This window comes from Mercenaria mercenaria, chromosome 12, assembly GCF_021730395.1.
Source record: "Mercenaria mercenaria strain notata chromosome 12, MADL_Memer_1, whole genome shotgun sequence".
Lineage (NCBI taxonomy): Eukaryota > Metazoa > Mollusca > Bivalvia > Venerida > Veneridae > Mercenaria > Mercenaria mercenaria.
Genome location: NC_069372.1, coordinates 41,153,148 through 41,174,100, shown reverse-complemented (window position 1 = coordinate 41,174,100; position 20,953 = coordinate 41,153,148). Strand labels below are relative to the sequence as shown.

Genomic DNA, 20,953 nt, shown 5'->3' with positions numbered 1-20,953 from the left:
ATTTCAATATGAACAACTAAAGAAAGATATTACTTTCTATAATTAAAAGAAGGTACACATTTGTTTCATACTTTAAATGTCGCCAAAACTCTAAAAATAGATTTTGTACATGCACACATATATAATATTTGGGCTTAAAATACAATTAAATGTTTTGCAACAAGTGTTTTTATTGAAGGCATTTTCTTCATTCTAAAGGTGGTATGTTGTTTCAAATCATATTGAGAAAACAAACAAAATGAGACTTACCATCAGTTCAACAAATTTCATGCCTATTCCAATAATGGCAGACATGTCTTTTAACAAGAATTTCAAATATAGTCTATTCAAATTTCTATTGTTTAAATGGAACACTCATCTGTTTTGTGCAATGTAAGCGATATTTTATGTAAAATATGATTTTACAGAACAAAAAACGTCATAAATCAGACACTGTCTAATATTGAACGCTTATAAACAGACTTGCCGTAAGGATAACATGCCAGCAGACTGCAGATGAAAGACACAGTTTATCCACTGCTCTTGACACCATTTTCCATGTCACAGGCCGACATTCGTCACTAACTCTTATTTGCTCGTCGGTCATATCGTTCAAGCAATCTACAGAAGTCTCATGTGGTACATCTGTTTCTATCTGGTAGTGTTCATTGGATTCAGTAACGCCGCAAAGTTTTACAAAAGCCTTCAGTATTCTCGGGAGAGCACAGCTTCTCTCGTGATAGAAAATATCTAACGAGCCAACTGCAAACATGACCGTTAGGGCGCTTCCAAGAAGTTGCAGACATACATAAACACTTAAAAATGCGACTTCATCAGATGATTTTGGCATCGAACTGTTCACAGTGGTCAAGATAACAGCTAGAGCGAGAAATATTGATATGAACAAAGATACCCTTTCGCCACTTTCCGATGGAAGTAGAAATGAAACGATATTCAAAATGGAGATACACAGAACTGGTATAATAACGTTTATGATGTGATACAGAGATTTCCGTTGCAGAACAAAACAGAAGTGCACATGATCAAAAGCATTAGCAATGTACATATCTCTGACTAATTTCACTTCACTTCCTGCAAGATTCCACTCGCCGCTTTCTGTGAAAAACGTCATATCCGGTTTCTTTTGTGAGCTTTTTAAAAGGAGAACAGATGTTGAATGGCTCCATGAAAGGAAATCGAAGACACATTGTTGTTTGTCAAACGGAAATTGTGAGATCGAAATTTTACATGCAACTGTATATATATTATATGGCCAGATAGTTACCACACCATCACTTTTCACATCAGCTTTACCGCCCTCTTGGCCTAACTCCGTCAGTTTATCAAACGTGTCCTGTAATGCGACATCCGGAATCCATATATCAGTATTTTTAACAGTGATTCCAGAAACTCCGGGATATTTCATTGGATCCCACGTGAGAAAGGCATCTCTCCATTTTATTTCAAGGAATGCCTTAATAGTAATGGTTTGCCTTTTCTCATCAACATTGTCTATTGACATCAAATACATATCAAGTGTTACATTTACCGGCGTTGATTTATTCTGTTGAGGCATAACATTAGGGTTATAGTCCGAAAATAAGTCCTTGTGTAGGTTAATCTCCGAATTATTTAAACTTCTCGCCTGCTCCCAACACTGAAGGAAAATAACAGTCAAAATCAAATGTGTTCTAACTTTTCTCATTTTTACTTTATTGTGCTTATTACGTAAAACAGACACAAGCGCGACATACCTTGTCAGATTCTCCAATAAATAATCAGCAAGCGCGACATACCTTGTCAGCTCCTCCAATATATAATCAGCAAGCGTGGCATACCATGTCAGATCCTCCAATATATAATCAGCAAGAGTGTGATACTAAAGGAATGACTGACGTACAAGTTAAGAGACTGCTTTTTAAATGTTCTCCAAATATCATATTGGTAGCAATGAACTCATCGATTAAAATCAGCAATGTAATATTTCTGTAATATTAAGCCTTATCCACAGATATTTTCCAGTACCGTAAAGCTTTGTAATTAACATGAGAAAGGTATAGCAGATGATAACAGCTCAAATATATAACCAGCAGGTTTTATAACAATATAATGATTTATTCATTATTCATTGTTCCTAATGGATAACATTTAAAGTGTATTTATTCATACACTAGGGAAAAATAAACACTGTTATTATTCATGTAATAATTTTCGCTTTGGATTAATTCCAGTCCTTTCGGGAAATACGTCATATCCGGTCTATTTTATGAGTTCTCGAATGAAAGAACAGACGCGGTTGATCCAGGATAGAAAGCCAAATCATGTAAATTTTTCCCATTTTAATTATGCAAGCTTCTGTATAAATTTATTTGATGTTTAGTATATGGAAGACGTAGGAAAATATTATGTCAGACTGAACACCAGAAATAGTCTAATACTATTTTATAATTCTAATTTGGAATTCTGATAAGAACGTTGGAGATCGTCATATTCCAAGTAGAACAAAAGAGAACAACCGAGAGGCATATTTTGTCATAGATTCAAAAGTTTTATTTCTGCAATGAAGTGCGGTGCGGATGTCCCATTTCGTCATAACTTGCAAAGCCAGTAGTACTTGAATCGAAAGGTGCCATACTACTATATCTGCTGGTCCAGTAAAAACAAAACATGTGAACCATGTTCATAGCTGCTTGTTATATGCATTTAGCGCATACCAGTGATCATCTAGGAGAAGATTAATGTTGTAATAAATTTACAGTATTGTAAAGTGACCGATACATCAGGCATCCACGGCATGCAGTGCAGTATTGTTGCTAACTGCATCTCGACTGCATCGTGTAAGATATCTTGGATTTCATTAATGGTAACATACTTAGAAATTGACACCTTATACATGTATAGTCTATTTGGGTATTCTGAGGCAGGCTGAAATGCGGATCACTGTAAACGTTGTACAGCTGCTGAAAACATACATTTACTCCAAGAAACAAAACATTTATAAACTGTAACGATCTGTACACGTTGGACATTAAACAACCGTAGATTATAACAATTACCTAGTTGTTTCAACCGAAAACAAAATGTTGGATATTGACTTTAGGTGCTGTTTTTTTACCAGAAAATGTGGAACTGCCCTGCTCAAGAGACTCTTAGCATAGTGTCCAAAGATGTACCCAAATAAATAATACATACATGCTGTTCATAATATACCTTCTATATACTCTATAAGTATATAAATTTTAAAATAATTCTTATAAAAAGTATTTATACTAAACAAAAATCAGTTCGTATATGGATCTAATCACCATACATTCTTCCTATTTTATTTTTTACCAAAGGGTTGTTTATTCGTAAACTGTGCCTAACTTCTTTTTCATTGCTCTTAGATATTCACAAATGCAACATCATCCATTTGAAATATATCTTAAATGGTAACCATGCTTTTCGTTTTTTAAACTTTTGCTTTAACCAAGCATTACGAAAAATAAATACTTGGTTTCAAATACGACACCGTACCGACTGAGATGACCATAAAACAGCTAAAATGCCCGTGGTCATCCTTTTTGCTTTAGTCAATACATGGGGTTTCATTTACGTAATGATTAATATTAAGTGAAATGTCAATTCCTGAAAGATACATCATTTTTATTAAAATATCGTTTCCAGAAAACAGTCAGTAATATGTTGAAACAAAGAAAGATTTTCTATTTTCTCGAATTTGCTGAGGTTGTTTCTACGAATAGCGTGGTATTTCCAACTTAATAAGTGAGTAATTTCCTAAATGGTCCAGTATTTTACAACCATAACACTCTCGTTGAAAGAGATATTTTGCTATATCTTGGCATTGAAATGTAAGTATTTCATTGTATATTCCGATGCGATATGCAACAAATATGTATCAATCTATATTATATATCCATATGTGTGAGGCTTTGTAGCGGTGAAGGTTACTTGACATTAACACATATCTGAAGAGGATACTATAATTTGTATTACTTTAAAGCCAAATCAGAAATTTATATATCTGTACATATAGCCCTTTTACATGTCCTTTTTAAATTGTGTGACACATGTGAAATATTATTTTGTCGGTTTGAATACCAGTCATTTCCTTTGTAAATAGTTTATGTCCAGTAACCGAACTCTTGAAATTTGAGAGATACTTTGGAATGGGTTTACCTTCCATTAAAATGAAGGAAACCTTTGAACCTAGAGGAATATGTTGCAACAGATTCAGAAGTAATGTATCTGCAATGACGTCATTATCAGCGTTTAATACACGGATGTTACATTCTTTCTTTGATTTCCAATGAATATTTGCATAACCGACAACACTTTTATCGAGGAATGCGACAGCGGTGTATCTGTCGGCCCCACAAAACCACGCTCGCAGAACATGCTCTCTGGAGTATGGGTAAATTTGCTTATCGTACGCAATAAGTGCTGACCATATATCGTCTGAGAGAGGAACAATGTTATATGAATTTCGTAAAGTCACAGATTCCTGAAATGAAAATGTTCCATGGAAAGATCTGGCACTGTGAGCTTCAAAAGAAAAACCCCGCTTTTCATACCACCCTTTCATTTGTGAAACACCATCAAGGACTAAAGTGTTGTCTTTTGTGACCTTTAGCATGGCTTCCCATAATTTTTTCCCGATTCCGTTCCCATGCAGATCTTTTCGCACAACGAAAACATTCACATACGTCATGTTTGACGTCATACTGAAAAGCCTAATAAATCCTGAAAATAGAAATGTTTGACAATTAATCAATGTCATGTGCTATTTTACCAATTTCTGGAAAAATACTGTAAGTACACTTTCAATAATATTATGTTGCTAATAACAGTCAAAACTATCGAATATCGCAATGACAACATTTCTCATTTAACAACATCACCCTATCCAAAAATTTCACAAAAATACACAAAAAAGACTTGTTTGGTCATCATTTTCTTCCCTAATACTTTTTTCTTGTTTGTTAATTTGAGATATTAAAATTTTTTGTGACTTTTAAAAAATAAGTTGACATCATAAAACGAATGATGATAGCACAGTTAAGTTTTATTGGATGTTTAAGGTAGTTCTGCACGTTTTGATCGAATTTTTTTCTACAATGTAGAATTTGATTAAACACTATTTTTTTCAAAACTTCAGAATATACCTAGAAAAATCAGCAAATAAAAAATAGGATAGTATGCTTGATTTTTTTGCTAGACTGATTTGAAAAATTTGGACCGCGCTCAATATCTCATAATTGGAGTCTATGGGAAAATAATAATTTTCATAATTTCGCGAATAGAATTTTTTCTACAATGTAGATTTTGATAAAACTTCTCACAGTCGTAAATTAAACCCTATAATTTGGTAAATAAAATGTATAGGTCCGTTTGCTTATTTTTGAGATATTTGACCATGATTAAAGTGAACCGGACATTTCTCACTAATTTTAAGACATTATTTTGAATTTTTAAGGTATCATATGTTTTAATATTATATGTTGGCTTTTGAAATATAGCAACAGTGTCATTGTAATGATTTTACTCACAGGTTTCGATTAAATCATAAGATTATTTTCATTACCGTACGCCGAATCCAGGCTTTATTCTACGGTTTCCGAATAAGGTCACAAACGTGTAAATTGTTTTCCCTAAATATTCAATATAAAACTGACATTTTTTAAAGAGCTACCAAACATAGCTAGACACATTTCACAGAATAAATCCTTACCATATCTAAAGAGTTATGATAAAACTGATATAAAATGAAGAGAAAAATAGGGGTCATATATCTTCGAAGAGAGATTTCTCTTGTCACATTTGCTTACTGTAAAATCACATCAAAATCGCACTGCTGTGACCTGGAAGTACTACGCATACTAAAATTGAGCTTCACTTCAGCAAATACAAACTGTTCTCCCATTTTTCCTACCGAAATGACAAATATACATCCACAATGAAATTTAAACAGAAACTAATTTTAATTTAGACCTCTGTTGCCATGCCAAGTGTTCAAAAGCCTGTCCGCTATTACGTGATAGACCAGATGGCTCCCACGCTGGTTACTTTACTATAGTTAGGCCATAAATGACGTTATGCAATCACTTCCGGTTTATCAAACGTGCAGAACTACATTAAGCTTTTCTAACAACATATTGTTTTATGCATACGCTAGATCTAAAAAATGTACTAGATTATCGTATCCGCAAAATGACAAGCGGCGATTTCGCCGTTTTTTTTTTTGTCAGTATCTTTCCTTAATATAAAAGAACGAAAATAATTGTGTCAAGGAGCACATTTTTATGTTTTCTATTTCAATATAAAATGCTTTTAGGGGATCATGTACTTCAGTTTACTTCAACGCACCAGAACAAGCAAATACAACGTTTAAGCATCCAAAAACATTAATTAACATGATGTATGAATAATTTCTATGTTTCATTAACTTTGAATTTACCCGATGAGAAGGTATACTACATTTTAAAGACAATGATAGAGGACACAGAAGGTATTAAAGAATATGTTAGATACACGCAGATTTAGACATTCGCAAACATGTATCACAACACAATGTCTTTGACACTTTAGAGGCTGATTTCTGCCATCTCGTTCAGGTGTGTTGGTGCATTTAAAAAACACATAAACACCTGAACGACAATTTAAAGGTGCAGGGTTTTGGTCAAGTATTGGATTTGTTAAAACTTAATCAGCTGATCATTACCACTTATTTTGGATGACTGAGTGACTGAGTTTGTAATACACGTCAGATTTTCACTGGAAGTATTTTTAACATTTGATTTTCCTATCCTGGTTGCCCAACCAAGATAGCGTTATATTAGCATAAGTATAAATTGAATAAACAAATTTTGCCTAAGGTGTAACATGAATATAAGCAATACTGTATAAAAGGTGTCAGAAAATTGTATTGAAAAGAACATATTTTCCCAAATTAATCAGAAATATAAGTTTGTAAAATTGTTAATACCTCCCTTTGTCTATTTCGGTTGCGCAACCGAGATAGATTGAAAATGGATGAATTATGAAGCTTTACGTTGTTTAAAAATTTGCTTTTTGTTTCAGACTGTTGAAATATTCCAATATTTATCGAATGTAAATGTAAAACTAGAAATTCTATAGAAACCAAAAGAAATAGATCACTTTTTAAATACTTTTTATATAAATGGGAAGTAATTACAAAATTTCATAAAAAGTAATAAAATATACATTTCCAATAGTGATCTAACTGAAAATGTTAATATCCTTTATGTTATAATAATTTCAATATTTACTAATTCAAGCAATTTGTTCATATATCGACTAACCATTTTTTTATATTTTTTGTATTCATGTGCACATTTCAGCGTTTTCAATGCCGAAACAGATAGCAGCGACATTCGGAAAAACGGCGATAGCTTCCCAATTACTGCACGGAGCACTCATTGTCCTAGTTAGATCATTTCATGTACATATCGTAATCATAGTTTCGATTCAAAATTTGATACACAATTGAATCTGAAATATTTGATATGGAGATTAATTTTTTTTGACTATTACTTAAAATTAGGAGGATTAATTTTTTTTCTGAATTTCATGCATGTGTAAACCGGTCCTATAGATAAAGCCCACAACATAAAACCCTTTAAACTTGTGCTTTATACGACAGTGTTTAAATATGCATAATCAGCAGAAAAAAATGATGTAATCCTTTATCAATATCTCACATCTCATGTCTCAATGTCGAACTGAGGATTGAAATATACTTCATATGTTATGTATGGGAAACTACAAAACTATAATGACACATATACAGGTGAAATTATTCATGTTAAATTTTAAGCTAGTCTTTAGAGTCAAGCAACGTACCAATGGGCATTCCTGTCTCGTCTTCTGCTACAAGCAATCCTTCCGGGTCAACTTTCAAGCTAACCCTACAATCAATCTCAGAAAAACTCCATCCTTCTTCAGAGGTCATTTCCAACAGCACCTTCATATCCTCGTTTCTATAGGAGCGAATATTCAATTTGGAATCCATTTTGTTTGGTAGTCACTCGCGTGCTACAATTTAACCTGTAATGTCTTCCCAATTCAACGATTTGGTCCGTTACTTTTCGTAACTTTACGGGATATCATTGGAATGTTTATGTTAATAACAGAGCGTGCGTAGTAACAATGTAGTTTTGTAACAGTGTAGATATAACCACTTTATTATCAAGATCGTAACCTTTAGATAAGACAGACTACTGGTACAAAATGCTATGTAATCTAAGATACATGTTTTACATTTTTACCTTGTACCTAGCTGACACACATTCATTTGATAGTGTATGTAAACTCTACAGAGAACAATTAAATTGATGTAGCAGTATAATAGCATCAAGGCAAATGCATTTGTCTGTTACCAAGAAATATGTTTATTGATGTGAGTTTTGATACTAATGTACTAACTTTTGGGAGAAAATGCATTCATTTTGAATTTTATCTAATAATACGTAATATTATAACTAACAACAGTTACTGTTTCGGACTATGTTGAAGCTTTTGTTTACGATATCGACTGAATACGAGGTGTCTCTGTGTGAGATGGGCTATCTATGACAACATGACCGCTTATTTATATTTTACTTCAAACTTACATTCAAACTGATTTTTAACAAAGTTCTCCAGGTTTTACCATACACCTTTGCATAACTATTTAATCCGAATATTAAGTTTGGTGAGCAAAGAAAAAGATATTGCTTTTCTGTTAAATGGCTCAATACCTTTTAAGTCATTACATTACATTCTAATATGTTTGTCTCTGTTAAAACACTCTTACGCTAGAATGACGTCACGTTAAAGAGCGGTGAAGTCAAAGATTTTGTTGCGACCAAGAAAGAACGCTTCTGTATTTTATCTACTGTTCTAGATTAAAAGCTTATTAGAATGGAAATAATTTATAGAAAAGCCGTGTTTTAACACTATTTATACACTCGGGCAAATAATTTCACGAGGGCTGCGCCCGACGTATAGCCGCCCATCGTGCATAATAGTATTAAAACACTCTTTTGCTATAAATTTTTTTTTTAAATAGATTCTTCCCTACATTTGTGTTGAAGGAAGACCCCATGTTGACATTGGACATTATTTAGGACACGGGTGAGCATTTCGGCAGAACTAGCTGCCTTCCAGCAGCTATTTCGATGTTTACTTCACACGAAGCTCCCATTCTCTAGTGTGAATTTACACATTCCACTTTGTTGATATTTTTAAGGTGACATCTTATAGAGCACTGAACGAAAAAAGAAATAACTCGTCTAGAATAGGATCGGCAAAAATGTTTAATTTCCCGATCCTTTTCTTTCGTTCATTTTACATCAACACCGAAAATAAAAGTTTCATTTCTTATATTTACATTATATTTCCTATTAATTTTTAAACAAGATTACTATAAAAATTGCATACATTTTGCAATTTAACATTACAAAAAGCTTCCCGGCCATTCTGTTACCAGACGGAACATCTGCGACGTCATCTAAGGAACGTTTTCCCTGACAGCGGCCCGTTATCACTAAGCAGCGTTGACGTAACTTTCGCGCCTTTCCTTTCGCTGTTCATACGAAATGAACGCCATAATGTTCAACGGAAAAGAATAGGGCGAATGTAAATATATTTATTTGTAGCGCAATATATTTCAATAAATGTGTTAACTTCTAGAAAGTAAACAAACCGGTGGTTCTATAATGCCTTCATAAAACACAAAAATCATCATATTCTAAGTGGTATATTACCCATACAAGAAAGTTATAGTATCATAAATTGCAAAATATTGTAATGAGTTAATTATCCTTCAATTTTTACTAAGAATATGATCAAATAGAGCATCAAATAATAATGTTGGTAGGATAACTCGATAAAATCTGCTACTTGGGCTCATCAACAGTGTCATGACCACAAGCCACTACGACTGATACAAACAAATCAGCTTGATGATCAGGGTGTCATCGTAAAGCTAACGTTACGACCTTCACACCAGTATCAATATTTTTCACTAAAGTTAAGATAAGCGACAGTTTAATACCAACGCACTATAATAAAAAAAACCGTTAGTCAGATATACAGGAGTCTTTTGTAAAACTCAAATATAAAATCGGAAGTTTTACTTGATATTTCACTTCAATATTTTATTTGCAAAATTCATGTTTAAGTTGTACAGTTTGACTGAATATATGCTCCACAATGTCAATATACGAAATGTGTAACATTCTAGACACATTATCGTAGCAATTTGGAGCTTGTCTATATAGACATTGAGCTGACAATAACCCCCCTCCCCCCTCTAAGGATATTTCTACGCTAAGATTTTCTTAAAGCATATGATATGAGCTATCATTCTAGAAATTCTGCTATCTAGCAGTCGATTTCTTTTTACGTTACAGCCTACTTTATACGTTACCATTAATATTTTTTAGAAAATACTGACTGGAACTACAGTTAGCCATAAATGGTTTACTACCTTTACAATATATAAAGACAGAATATACAGATTTATATTTTGTAGGTAAAAATGACACTTATAGGTATGTGCTTTACGTTATCAAATTTACGTTACCAAAGTTATAACTAAAATAGAAAATATAACTATGCGATTTTATATATCATTTAAAGTGTCTATGTCAAAAGTGTTACAAAAAGAAGTTCTGGTTATAACAGATAAGAGCATAAAATACATCAGTTGTAAAATACTTCTAATTACTACGAAAAATATAAGCGGTAATGTATAGTAAAGAAGGTAAAATTATATATTATTGACTATTTGAGTTCCAAATTTATAATATTTAAAAAAAAAAGTAAAAAAAAAATAATTGGGATATGGTAAAATATTTTGTTTAAACAGATATTTAACATGTACAAATTCCATAAATATGTATCATATATTCTATAACATATAAATATATAACAAAATATAAATCTATATGACGAAAATTAAGAATTACATCAATAACATGTAATTTTCTTCATCAAGATTAACAAACAAATCATTTTCATGTAAAATGAAACTTATTTCATTGAGTGGAAAATGAAATAAATATATTAATTAATTAAAAACTTAATTAATTAATTAAAAAATAAATAAATTAATTAGTTAATTAATTTATCAAAATAAGCTACAAATGTGTGAAATGATTTGCAGAGAGAAAGCGCTCAAACATGCTTCATATATATAGCACCTTTGAATTATTCAGTCAATGATAATGCTATAGTCCAGCATATCTTACAAACGTCGGTAGTTGCAAGTAATGAATGACCAGAAATATACTATAGTGACATGTGACTAAGCTAAGTCGGCATATTTATTGGTTCTGCAGTCTAGAGATGAACTTGGTAACAGAATTGTTAGAATGAGTGTGTTTCACACAATCTACACTATATCTTGGACTGAAGGAATATTAATGAAGGGCAATGGTCTTGCAGAACTTGTGACAGAATCAGGAATGTGTGCTAGTGGTTTACTTGATAAAGTATTACAAGGTAAACACTACAATCGTGCCCTAAATGTATACACGACTGTAATGGCAGGTCTTGAACAGCTGTTCCTATGCAAGTTTGAAGAGACAGAACCCCGCAAGTAAAGCATCTAAGAAGACACATCCCTAATAATACAGAAACGAGCTGGCTGAATAGGCCTAGAGCTAGAAGGTGAAACCCTCCCCCCCCCCCCCTTTTGTAGAATTCATTATTTTGGAAGCCCCTTGTCTGTAGATCATATTTCTGAATTCTACCGTCTGGCAAGCGGGTTCTCTATGAATTACAGTATGAAATGTACGTTACTTTAACAATTTAATAAATGATAAAACTGGAATATAGTGGTTTATGTGGTAGAAACAACCAAAATCATTATCAAGTGCATTTAGTGGTATGCAAAATATGTTGTTGTCAATGTTCTCGCTTAGTTTTGTTCTCTCAATCGATCATTACATTTTGTAATTTACGTTACCGTATGTTTTATAAAAATACTCATATCAATTATTCCAATAGGTTAAATTGTAGGAAAACATCTGATATGTCTAAAATAAAGTATTTTCATATACAAATTATTTAAGAATTTATCGTTCAACAGTTTTAAGAACAAGTACGTTACCATTATTATATACGTTACCAAAATTCACAATATAACTTTTCATTTCTCAGTCAACAGATTTGATTACGTAATCCTTATAATGATGTTTAGACTTAAGATTATGCGAGAATTCTATCAAGTTTGCACTAGTTTCATATAAAAATGCATGTAGCATAGCCCTGACACTGTAATCTACGTTACGATACATTAATAAATGTGTACTTTAGTAACTGAAAAATACATGCTTACAACTGCTTATCTGCTTTCACCATTCACATGAATTCGAAAATAGAAACAATTAAGTTTTAGCATTAATCATTCTTCTGCTATTTTGTAATGAACAATTTAGTATTTACTGCTATTAACAGTTCTTTTCAGTTTGATACTTTCAGTTACCTAAGACGTCATAATCACTGTCTGTTTCGTATATTATCTGTGTAGGCTGATCATTATCTGCATTGTTCGCTATTTAGTTTGTAAATGTTCAGTAAACACCCCTTCGAATGATTAATGGCATTGTCTAAATTGAATGATGAACCAGTCCATTTTAGAAATTTAGCATGGAAAAGGTTAAAATTAATGCTAATGGATAATTGAACTATCTATTAATATACGTCAACTAAAAGTGTTTGTACTATTTCATCTTTTGTTCATGGTTGTAGAGCCAATCTACGTATTTATTTGACCTTCATACATTATAAACATTTGTAATTGTATCTGTAGATTCTTATCTAGTAAATCATTCAGTCATCATTAATTGTATGTTTACATTGAGACACTGTGTTGAAAATTTTCATTATGTAAATAACTAAATAACACTTGAACAGATGGAAATATTTGTACATGTAAAATTGGATGGATATATTGGTGACCATCTTGAATTTTGAGTTATGTGTTACTGTCAATAGCTGCTGTTGATACAAATGTACAATGACATTGTATCATTCGTTTTAGAATGTAGGAATTATTATCTTGTCATATTAATAAAAAGATATCACGAAACACATGAAATTTCAATAATTGTAAAATTTTAAAGGAAATCTTGGTTAATTTTCTAGACTGGTACTGTAATTCACATTTAAATTAGATAAAACTTAATATAATCTTCAATTAAAGCTGAAGTAAAAGCAAAACTCTTTAGATTTTGAATAAATCTAAATTTTTAATAAATTTGGCGGTTGCGTTGTAGCAGCCTTTTTGAAATTGATTTTTCAAAAAATAGAAATAAATGTCTTATCATAACAATCCGTTTTCTCTACTTCTAACATAAAATTTTACTTAGACAATCATTTTTATAAAGTCTTGTAAAATTAGTGGTCCTCTTGGTGCCCATCTTGAATCTTAGACACTTTGTTGACTTTGAGGATTGGCTCTCAATCAAAATTTTAGTGTAAGGTTTCAAGTAATCACCGAGCTAAGTGGTTAGCATTTTTCACAATAACACTCTAAATATAACACTGCAAATGCTAAGTAAGAAATGAAACGTAAACGTTTGACTGTATACAAGTGATCTTTAGCAGAAATTTGGCGTTCGATATACGGCAGTTATAACTGTTTTCATACAACATCATTACTTCTAAAAGACGAAGAAGAACAGTAGATAAGATTTATTTGATTGCATTAGTTACATGCTATAAAAGCATATAAAAGCTTAAAGGTCAAGGGTAATATAATCAGGAAGTGGTTAGCGTAAGTCATAACACAGGAAATATTAATAATATGCAGGACCTTGAATATATTGTTGAATAGTAAAAACATGCATTATTGATATGTAAATGAGACAAATTTGTTTTACAATGTACATTTCTGTCTTGCAGAGATTCTTGACACAACACTATTGGTATAAGATCAAACTTTCTGCCCAACGCCCAACCCATACCCTAATTCCAATATTAATTCTAGTACATTTCAATCTGAATACCCGCAAAACTAAGGAAACAACAACCATGTTCAAAATTCAAACAAAACATTCAAAAGAACAGCCACCCATGCTCGGTATTAATAAATCAAACATTTAAAAAAGAATTTCGATGTATGAAGGTCATTTGAAGTGGAAAATGGGTGTCTATAAATCTTCAGTTTCATTTTAAACATTCTGTCTATGAAACGGTTATATCATACATGTAAATATGTGTATGTTCAGTAAAAAATCAAAATAAAATAAACACTCTTTCGTGTTTAAAGATGAGGTTATGTCTTCCTTGAATACTGAAAAATATTCAGGAAGTGCTATGAGCCAGGGACCCAGGCTAACTGTCAAACACTTCCACATTCAGTACTAAAATTATCCCTATTGCGAACAATACAGTGCTAGGGAGTATAGCATGTAATTATGACGCATTTTAAAAACATACGAAATTACAAGATACTTTAGATGGTAAAAGGCGTATGTCATCCCACACTTCATTTAAATTGCTAATCAACTTTGCAGAATTGGAGCGATGCCACTTTTCTCTTTAGAAATTCACAAAGCATACATATTCGAAAAATAAATGTAAACTGACCAAGTGCCTTGCGTTTCGATAATTTTGTAGTATTAATATGTCTCAGAATGGTTACAGTATATCTAGGAATATTACAGAACTAACCTGTAGTACAATGTAATTTTCATTACAGTTTGGGTCTCGATCAAATTTCAAAGGTAAGGTATTAAACTGTTATCTTGCAAAGCGGTTTTCTTGTAGATTTGACCAATTTGGAGCTCTAAACACTCTAACTGTTACCCGTGTTACCATGCAAATAATGTCTTTTAGCTTTTGCACTGATAAAGCACTTCTAGTATGAAAAGGTACTAGTATTTAATTTAGTAATGCGTTACTTGCCTTCATTTTAAAATGGTTTGCTCTCAGGTTGCTGACAGGTTGAAAAAAAATGTTTATCCGATTATTCGTCTATATCAGTATCATTTTTGAAACGACCTTTAAGTTAGTGTTCATTACCGTGAAACTTCAAATAAGTCTTTGATTATCAAGACGTGACAGTTCAGAGCTAGTGTCATACTGTTACATTTATCAAGACATGAAAATTCAGAGCTAGTGTCATACTGTTACATTTATCAAGACATGACAGTTCAGAGCTAGTGTCATACTATTACATTTATCAAGACATGAAAATTCAGAGCCAGTGTCATACTGTTACATTTATCAAGACGTGACAGTTTAGAGCTAGTGTCATACTGTTACATTTATCAAGACGTGACAGTTCAGAGCTAGTGTCATACTGTTACATTTATCAAGACGTGACAGTTCAGAGCTAGTGTCATACTGTTACATTTATCAAGACATGAAAATTCAGAGCTAGTGTCATACTGTTACATTTATCAAGACTAAACAGTTCAGAGCTAGTGGCATGCTAGTACATTTATTACGACATGACAGCTCAGAGCTAATGTAGTACTGTTACATTTATCGAAACATAACAGTTCAGAGGTAGTGTCATACTGGTACATTTATCAAGACATGACAGTTCAGAGCTAGTGTAATACCGTTACATTTATCAAGACATGAAGGTTCAGAATTAGTGTCATACTAGTAAATTTATCAAAACATGGCAGATCAGAGCTAGTACCATACTAGTACATTTATAAAGACATGGCAGTTCAGAGGTAGTGTCATACAAGTACATTTATCAAGACATGACATAAAGGTTCAGAGCTAGTGTAGCACTATTACATTAATCAAGACATAAAGATTCAGAGCTAGTGTCATACAGTTACATTTATCAAGACATGACAGTTTTCAAGACATGACGGTTCAAAGTTACTGTGGTACTGTTACATTTATCAAGACATGAAGGTTAAGAGCTAGTGTGATACTATTACATTTAATGTGATCGAAACGGTTTATATATATTCTCAAGATAAGGTGTTGAAAATAATTTTCAACTGTATTAGGGCAGGATGAAGACAAATTAGCTTTTATTTTGTCTTATTTACATAGTATAACACTTCTATAAAACATGAATATGTGTTTTTAAAAATATTATATACAACAGGACAGTTAAGAGAAAATCTTTATTAGCTGAAACTTTATCTTAAAAAGCAGATGTTTTCTACTGAAATTGATTGTTAATCATAGGTGTATTTAGTCTTTAGCGATATTTATTAGTGTAACTGTAACCGTTATAGACTCTACTGAATTCTTCTGACTTCTCTCTTTACTCCAGTTTCTTCCATTTCCAAACTAAATGTATTGAATGAGTCTATCTTGCTCTTCTCCTAATTGATTACTGCGTATAAATGACAGACACTGTTGTATCATATAGTATTTTGTACTGGCTCCCGGATGAAGTAACGATAATTTTACATAAGCTATTTGTCATTAATGATATTAGGAAACGGTTAATTGTAAACAATATTGTTCAAAATGGCCCATGAGAGCAGCACTTTGGAATAATCTCGATTCAATTATCCCTTTAGGACAGAATATTTATTCTTGTCTATCAAATTGATGGTTGACACTTTTCAGGGTTATTTATTTATTTGATTACCAAATATTTATTGTGTTAATGATTACAAAGTTCACTGAAGGCTTAATTGCCTGAACATTTTGCACTTTTTTCTAAACGAAGAAAGCTAGCATATAATGTTTTTGAAATATCTTCTTTTTTTTTCTTTTTTGTTAAACTGATGGATAAAAATATCTGATTTTTAAGAAAATGTACATTTTGCCATATGTAAGACAATTCGTATGGGAGCAAATTCGGTTTTCTTTCTTTGGAGGATATGAGACTTAAAGCTAATCGTTTATTCTTTAAACTTGTTGAAATTGTATTTTGTTGGAATTACCTTTGATATAAAAATATGCTTAATTTATGGTCATTATTGATTGTGGTCAATAACTGTGTTCCAACAAAACATTTCAGATTTGTCAAAAAATGCTGGAAAGTTTATATTTATTTACGTCAGATCTTGTCTTCAGTAATAATAAATTACAAAATATTTCACGCAGATTGATAAAAGATGTCTTGATGAAATGGAATTTACATTTGCAAACTATAAGATTTGGGCCATTTTGGTGCAACTGTGAAAATTTACTACCTTTGCAAACTATAAGATTGGGGCTATTTTGACGCAATAGTAAAAATTTACCACATTTGCAAACTATAAGATTTGGGCGATATTGGCGCAATAGTGAAATTTTACTCCATTTGCAAACTATAAGATTTGGGCCACTTTGGTAAAATAGTGAAAATTTACACCATTTGCAAACTATAAGATTTGGGCCATTTTGGCGCAATAGTGAAAATTTATTCCATCTGCAAACTATAAGATTTGGGCTATATTTGCGCAAAAGTGAAATTTTACTTCATTTGCAAACTATAAGATTTGGGCCATTTTGGCGCGATAGTGAAAATTTACTCCATTTGCAAACAATAAGATTTGGGCCATATTGGCGCAATAGTGAAATTTTACTACATTTGCAAACTATAAGATTAAGGCCATATTGGCGCAATAGTGAAAATTTACTCCATTTGCAAACAATAAGATTGGGCCATTTTGGTGCAATAGTGAAAATTTACTCCATTTGCAAATTATAAGTTTGGGCCATTTTGGCATAATAGTGAAATTTTACTCCATTTGCAAACTATAAGATTTAGGCCATTTTGGCACAGTAGTGAATGTTTCTCTGATGCGTTGTCCAAATTTTTCACTGTCAATGCTTATATTTGTCCTTGTTTTAGTCCAATGCATTGATTAAAACTATCCGGTCAATATGTGATTTACATAATGGTAACTGTATATGATATCGTCAAGATAGTTTGCAATGCTAATTTAACTAACTAGACTAGAGTCTATTTGATTATCTTAAAAGTCCTACAAGCATAAATATTTGCAGAGGGTTACTGTGAAATTCCCAAGACAACCTTCATACAAGTATTATTTCCTCCGTGTTCTGAAAAGCTGGCTTAATAAAACATCAGTCACCATATAATAGATACTGTTTTTATATAAAAACCGATTTGATTCAATAATTTTCGACAGCCACTGACGTAGGAACCACTACAAATTTGGAGACAAGTAATATCCAAGTTCTGGATATCGCCCTTACGTCTGCCCCCCTCCCCCTTGCACCTGTCACCTTAGAAATTATGGTTATGATGTAGTTAATTAGTAAATATACTTGTAAACAGTTACATCCTTGTTATAAAATACACATTGCGACTACCGTGTTTTGGAAGGTATAACGTGTCAGAGTATTTAAAGTAGTTATCGCAAACAGGTAGTTAAGCACTTCCTGAAATTTGTAATATACACTTAAAACTAGGTAGTGTTCCAACGGTCAACACTATTTTAACACGTTTTCAAATAAGGAAATGAAAACAATTGATCCGCATTTTCACAGTTCAAAAACCATTTGAATATATCCAACCAAAGAAACATATTACTTTCTATTACTAAAAGAAGGTACACATTTGTTTCATACTTTAATACTTTCAATGTCGGCAAAATTCTAAAAATAGATTTTGCAAATGCACACATATATGATATTTGGGCATAAAATACAATTAAATGTTTTACAACAAGTGTTTTTATTGAAGGTATTTTCTTCATTCTGAATGAGGTATGTTCTTTCAAATTATTTCCAATGTTGTTTTTTTTTTGGTTCTTTTTTTTTTTCTTTTTTTTTTCTTTTTTCTTTTTTTTTTTTGCAATTGTATTGTTTTAATTTTGATTTTAGGCCTATTGAGAAAACAAACGAAATGAGACTTATCATCAGTTCAACAAATTTCATGCCTATTCCAGTAATGGTAGGCATGTGTTTTCAAAAACAGTCTATTCAAATTTCTATAGTTTGAATCGAGCACTCATCTGTTTTGTGCAATGTGAGCGATATCTTATGTAAAATATGACTTTACAAAACAAAAACATCATAAATCCGACAATGTCTAAATTAAATATTGAACGTTTATAACCAGATTTGCCGTAAGAATAACATGCCAGCTGACTGCAGATGTAAGACACAGTTTATCCACTGCTCTTGACACCATTTTACATGTCACAGGCCGACATTCGTCACTAACGCTTATGTGATCGTCGGTCATATCGTTCAAGCAATCTACAGAAGTCTCATGTGGTACATCTGTTTTTATCTGGAAGTGCTCATTTGCTTCAGTTACGCCGCAAAGTTTTACAAAAGCCTTCAGTATTCTCGGGATAGCACAGCTTCTCTCGTTATAGAAGATATTTAACGAGACAATTGCGAGCATGACCGTAAAAGCGCTTCCAAGAAGTTGCACACCTACGTTAACACTAAAGGATGCGACTTCATCAGACCATGTGAAGAAGGTCATATCCGGTTTCTTTTGTGAACTTTTTAAAAGAAGATCAGATGTCGAATGGCTCCATGAAAGGAAATCGAAAACACATTGTTGTTTATCAAACGGAAATTGTGAGATACGGCCAGATAGTTACCAAACTATCACTTTTCACATCAGCTTTACCTCCCTCTTGGCCTAACTCCGTCAGTTTATCAAACGTGTCCTGTAATGCGACATCCGGAATCCATATATCGGTATTTTAAACACTAATTCCAGAACATCCGGGATATTTCATAGGATCCCACGTGAGAAAGGCATCTCTCCATTTTATTTATTCTGTTGAGGCATAACATTAGGGTTAAGTCCTTGTGTAGGTTTATCTCCGAATTGTTCAAACTTCTCGCCTGCTCACAACACTAATGGAAAATAACAGTCAAAATCAAATGTGTACTTACGTTTCTCATTTTCACTTTATTTTGCTTATTTCGTAAAAAAGATACAAGCGCGACATACCTTGTCAGATCCTCTATTACATAATCAGCTACAGTGTGATATTAAAGGAATGGCTGGCGTTCAAATTGAGCGATTTAAATGTTCTCCAAATATCATTTTGCTAGCAATGAGCTCATCGATTAAAATCAGGAACGTAATATTTTGGTAATATTAAACCTTATCCACAGACATCCTCCAGTAGTGTATAGCTTTATTTAACATGAGAAAACTATAGCATATGGTACGAGCTCAAATATAACCTCCAGGTTTTATAACAATATAATCATTTATTCATTATTCATTGTTCATAATGGATAACTTTTAAAGTGTATTTATTCATACACTAGGGAAAAATAACCACTGTTAGTATTCATGTAATAATTTTCGTTTTGGATTAATTCCAGTCCTTTCGGGAAATACGTCATATCCGTATTGAATGCAAAAACAGACGCAGTTGATCCAGGATAGAAAGCCAAATAAATTAAATTTTCCCATTTAAATTGTACAAGCTACTGTATAAATTCATTTAATGTTTAGTACATGGAAGACGTAGGATAATATTATGTCAGACTGAACACCAGAAATAGTCTAATACTATTTTATAATTCTAATTTGGAATTCTGATAAGAACTTTGCAATCGTCATGTTCCAAGTAGAACAAAAGAGAACAAACGAGAGGCATATTTTGTCACAGATTCAAAAGTTTTATTTCTGCAATGAAGCGGTCATCACCCTTTAACGATATGCGGATGTCCCATTTCGTCATAACTTGCAAAGCCAGTGGTACTTGAATCGAAGAGTGCCATAATACTTTATCTGCGGGTCCAGAAAAAACAAAACATGTGAACCATGTTCTCTGGAATAAAGGCACACTGCTTGCTATATGCATTTAGCGCATATCAGAGATCATCTATGAGAAGATTAACGTTGCAACAGTATTGTAAAGTGATCGATATATTAGGCACCCGCGGCATGCAGTGCAGTATTGTTGCTAGCATCGTGTAAAATTTCTTGGATTTTATTTATGGTAACATACTTAGAAATTAACACCTTATACATGTATAGTCTATTCGGGCGTTCTGAAGCAGGCTGAAATGTGGATCATTGTAAACGTTATACAGCTGC

General features: G+C 32.4%; 2 protein-coding genes across 2 annotated transcripts; both read right to left on the bottom strand.

Annotated features, from left to right (window-relative positions):
• Nucleotides 1-436: 436 nt before the first annotated feature.
• LOC123535286 (neuronal acetylcholine receptor subunit alpha-5-like) lies at nt 437-1,684 on the bottom strand. The gene has a single exon (XM_045317878.2). The coding sequence runs from the start codon at nt 1,682-1,684 to the stop codon at nt 437-439; it is 1,248 nt and encodes a 415-aa protein (XP_045173813.2).
• Nucleotides 1,685-3,288: 1,604 nt separating this feature from the next.
• On the bottom strand, nt 3,289-8,077 carry LOC123535148 (uncharacterized). The gene is made up of 2 exons (XM_045317700.2): nt 7,843-8,077; nt 3,289-4,722 (listed from the first exon to the last, which is right to left on the bottom strand). The coding sequence occupies exons 1-2, from the start codon at nt 8,009-8,011 to the stop codon at nt 4,034-4,036; spliced, it is 858 nt and encodes a 285-aa protein (XP_045173635.2). The 5' UTR covers nt 8,012-8,077; the 3' UTR covers nt 3,289-4,033.
• Between the last annotated feature and the right edge of the window lie 12,876 nt (nt 8,078-20,953).

Coding starts and splice junctions, on each gene's coding strand:
- LOC123535286 (XM_045317878.2), bottom strand. CDS start 1,684: ATGAGAAAAGTTAGAACACATTTGATTTTGACTGTTATTTTCCTTCAG.
- LOC123535148 (XM_045317700.2), bottom strand. CDS start 8,011: ATGGATTCCAAATTGAATATTCGCTCCTATAGAAACGAGGATATGAAG. Junction 4,723..7,842: donor CGAGACAGGAATGCCCATTG/GTACGTTGCTTG, acceptor TTCTATTTTCAG/GATTTATTAGGCTTTTCAGT.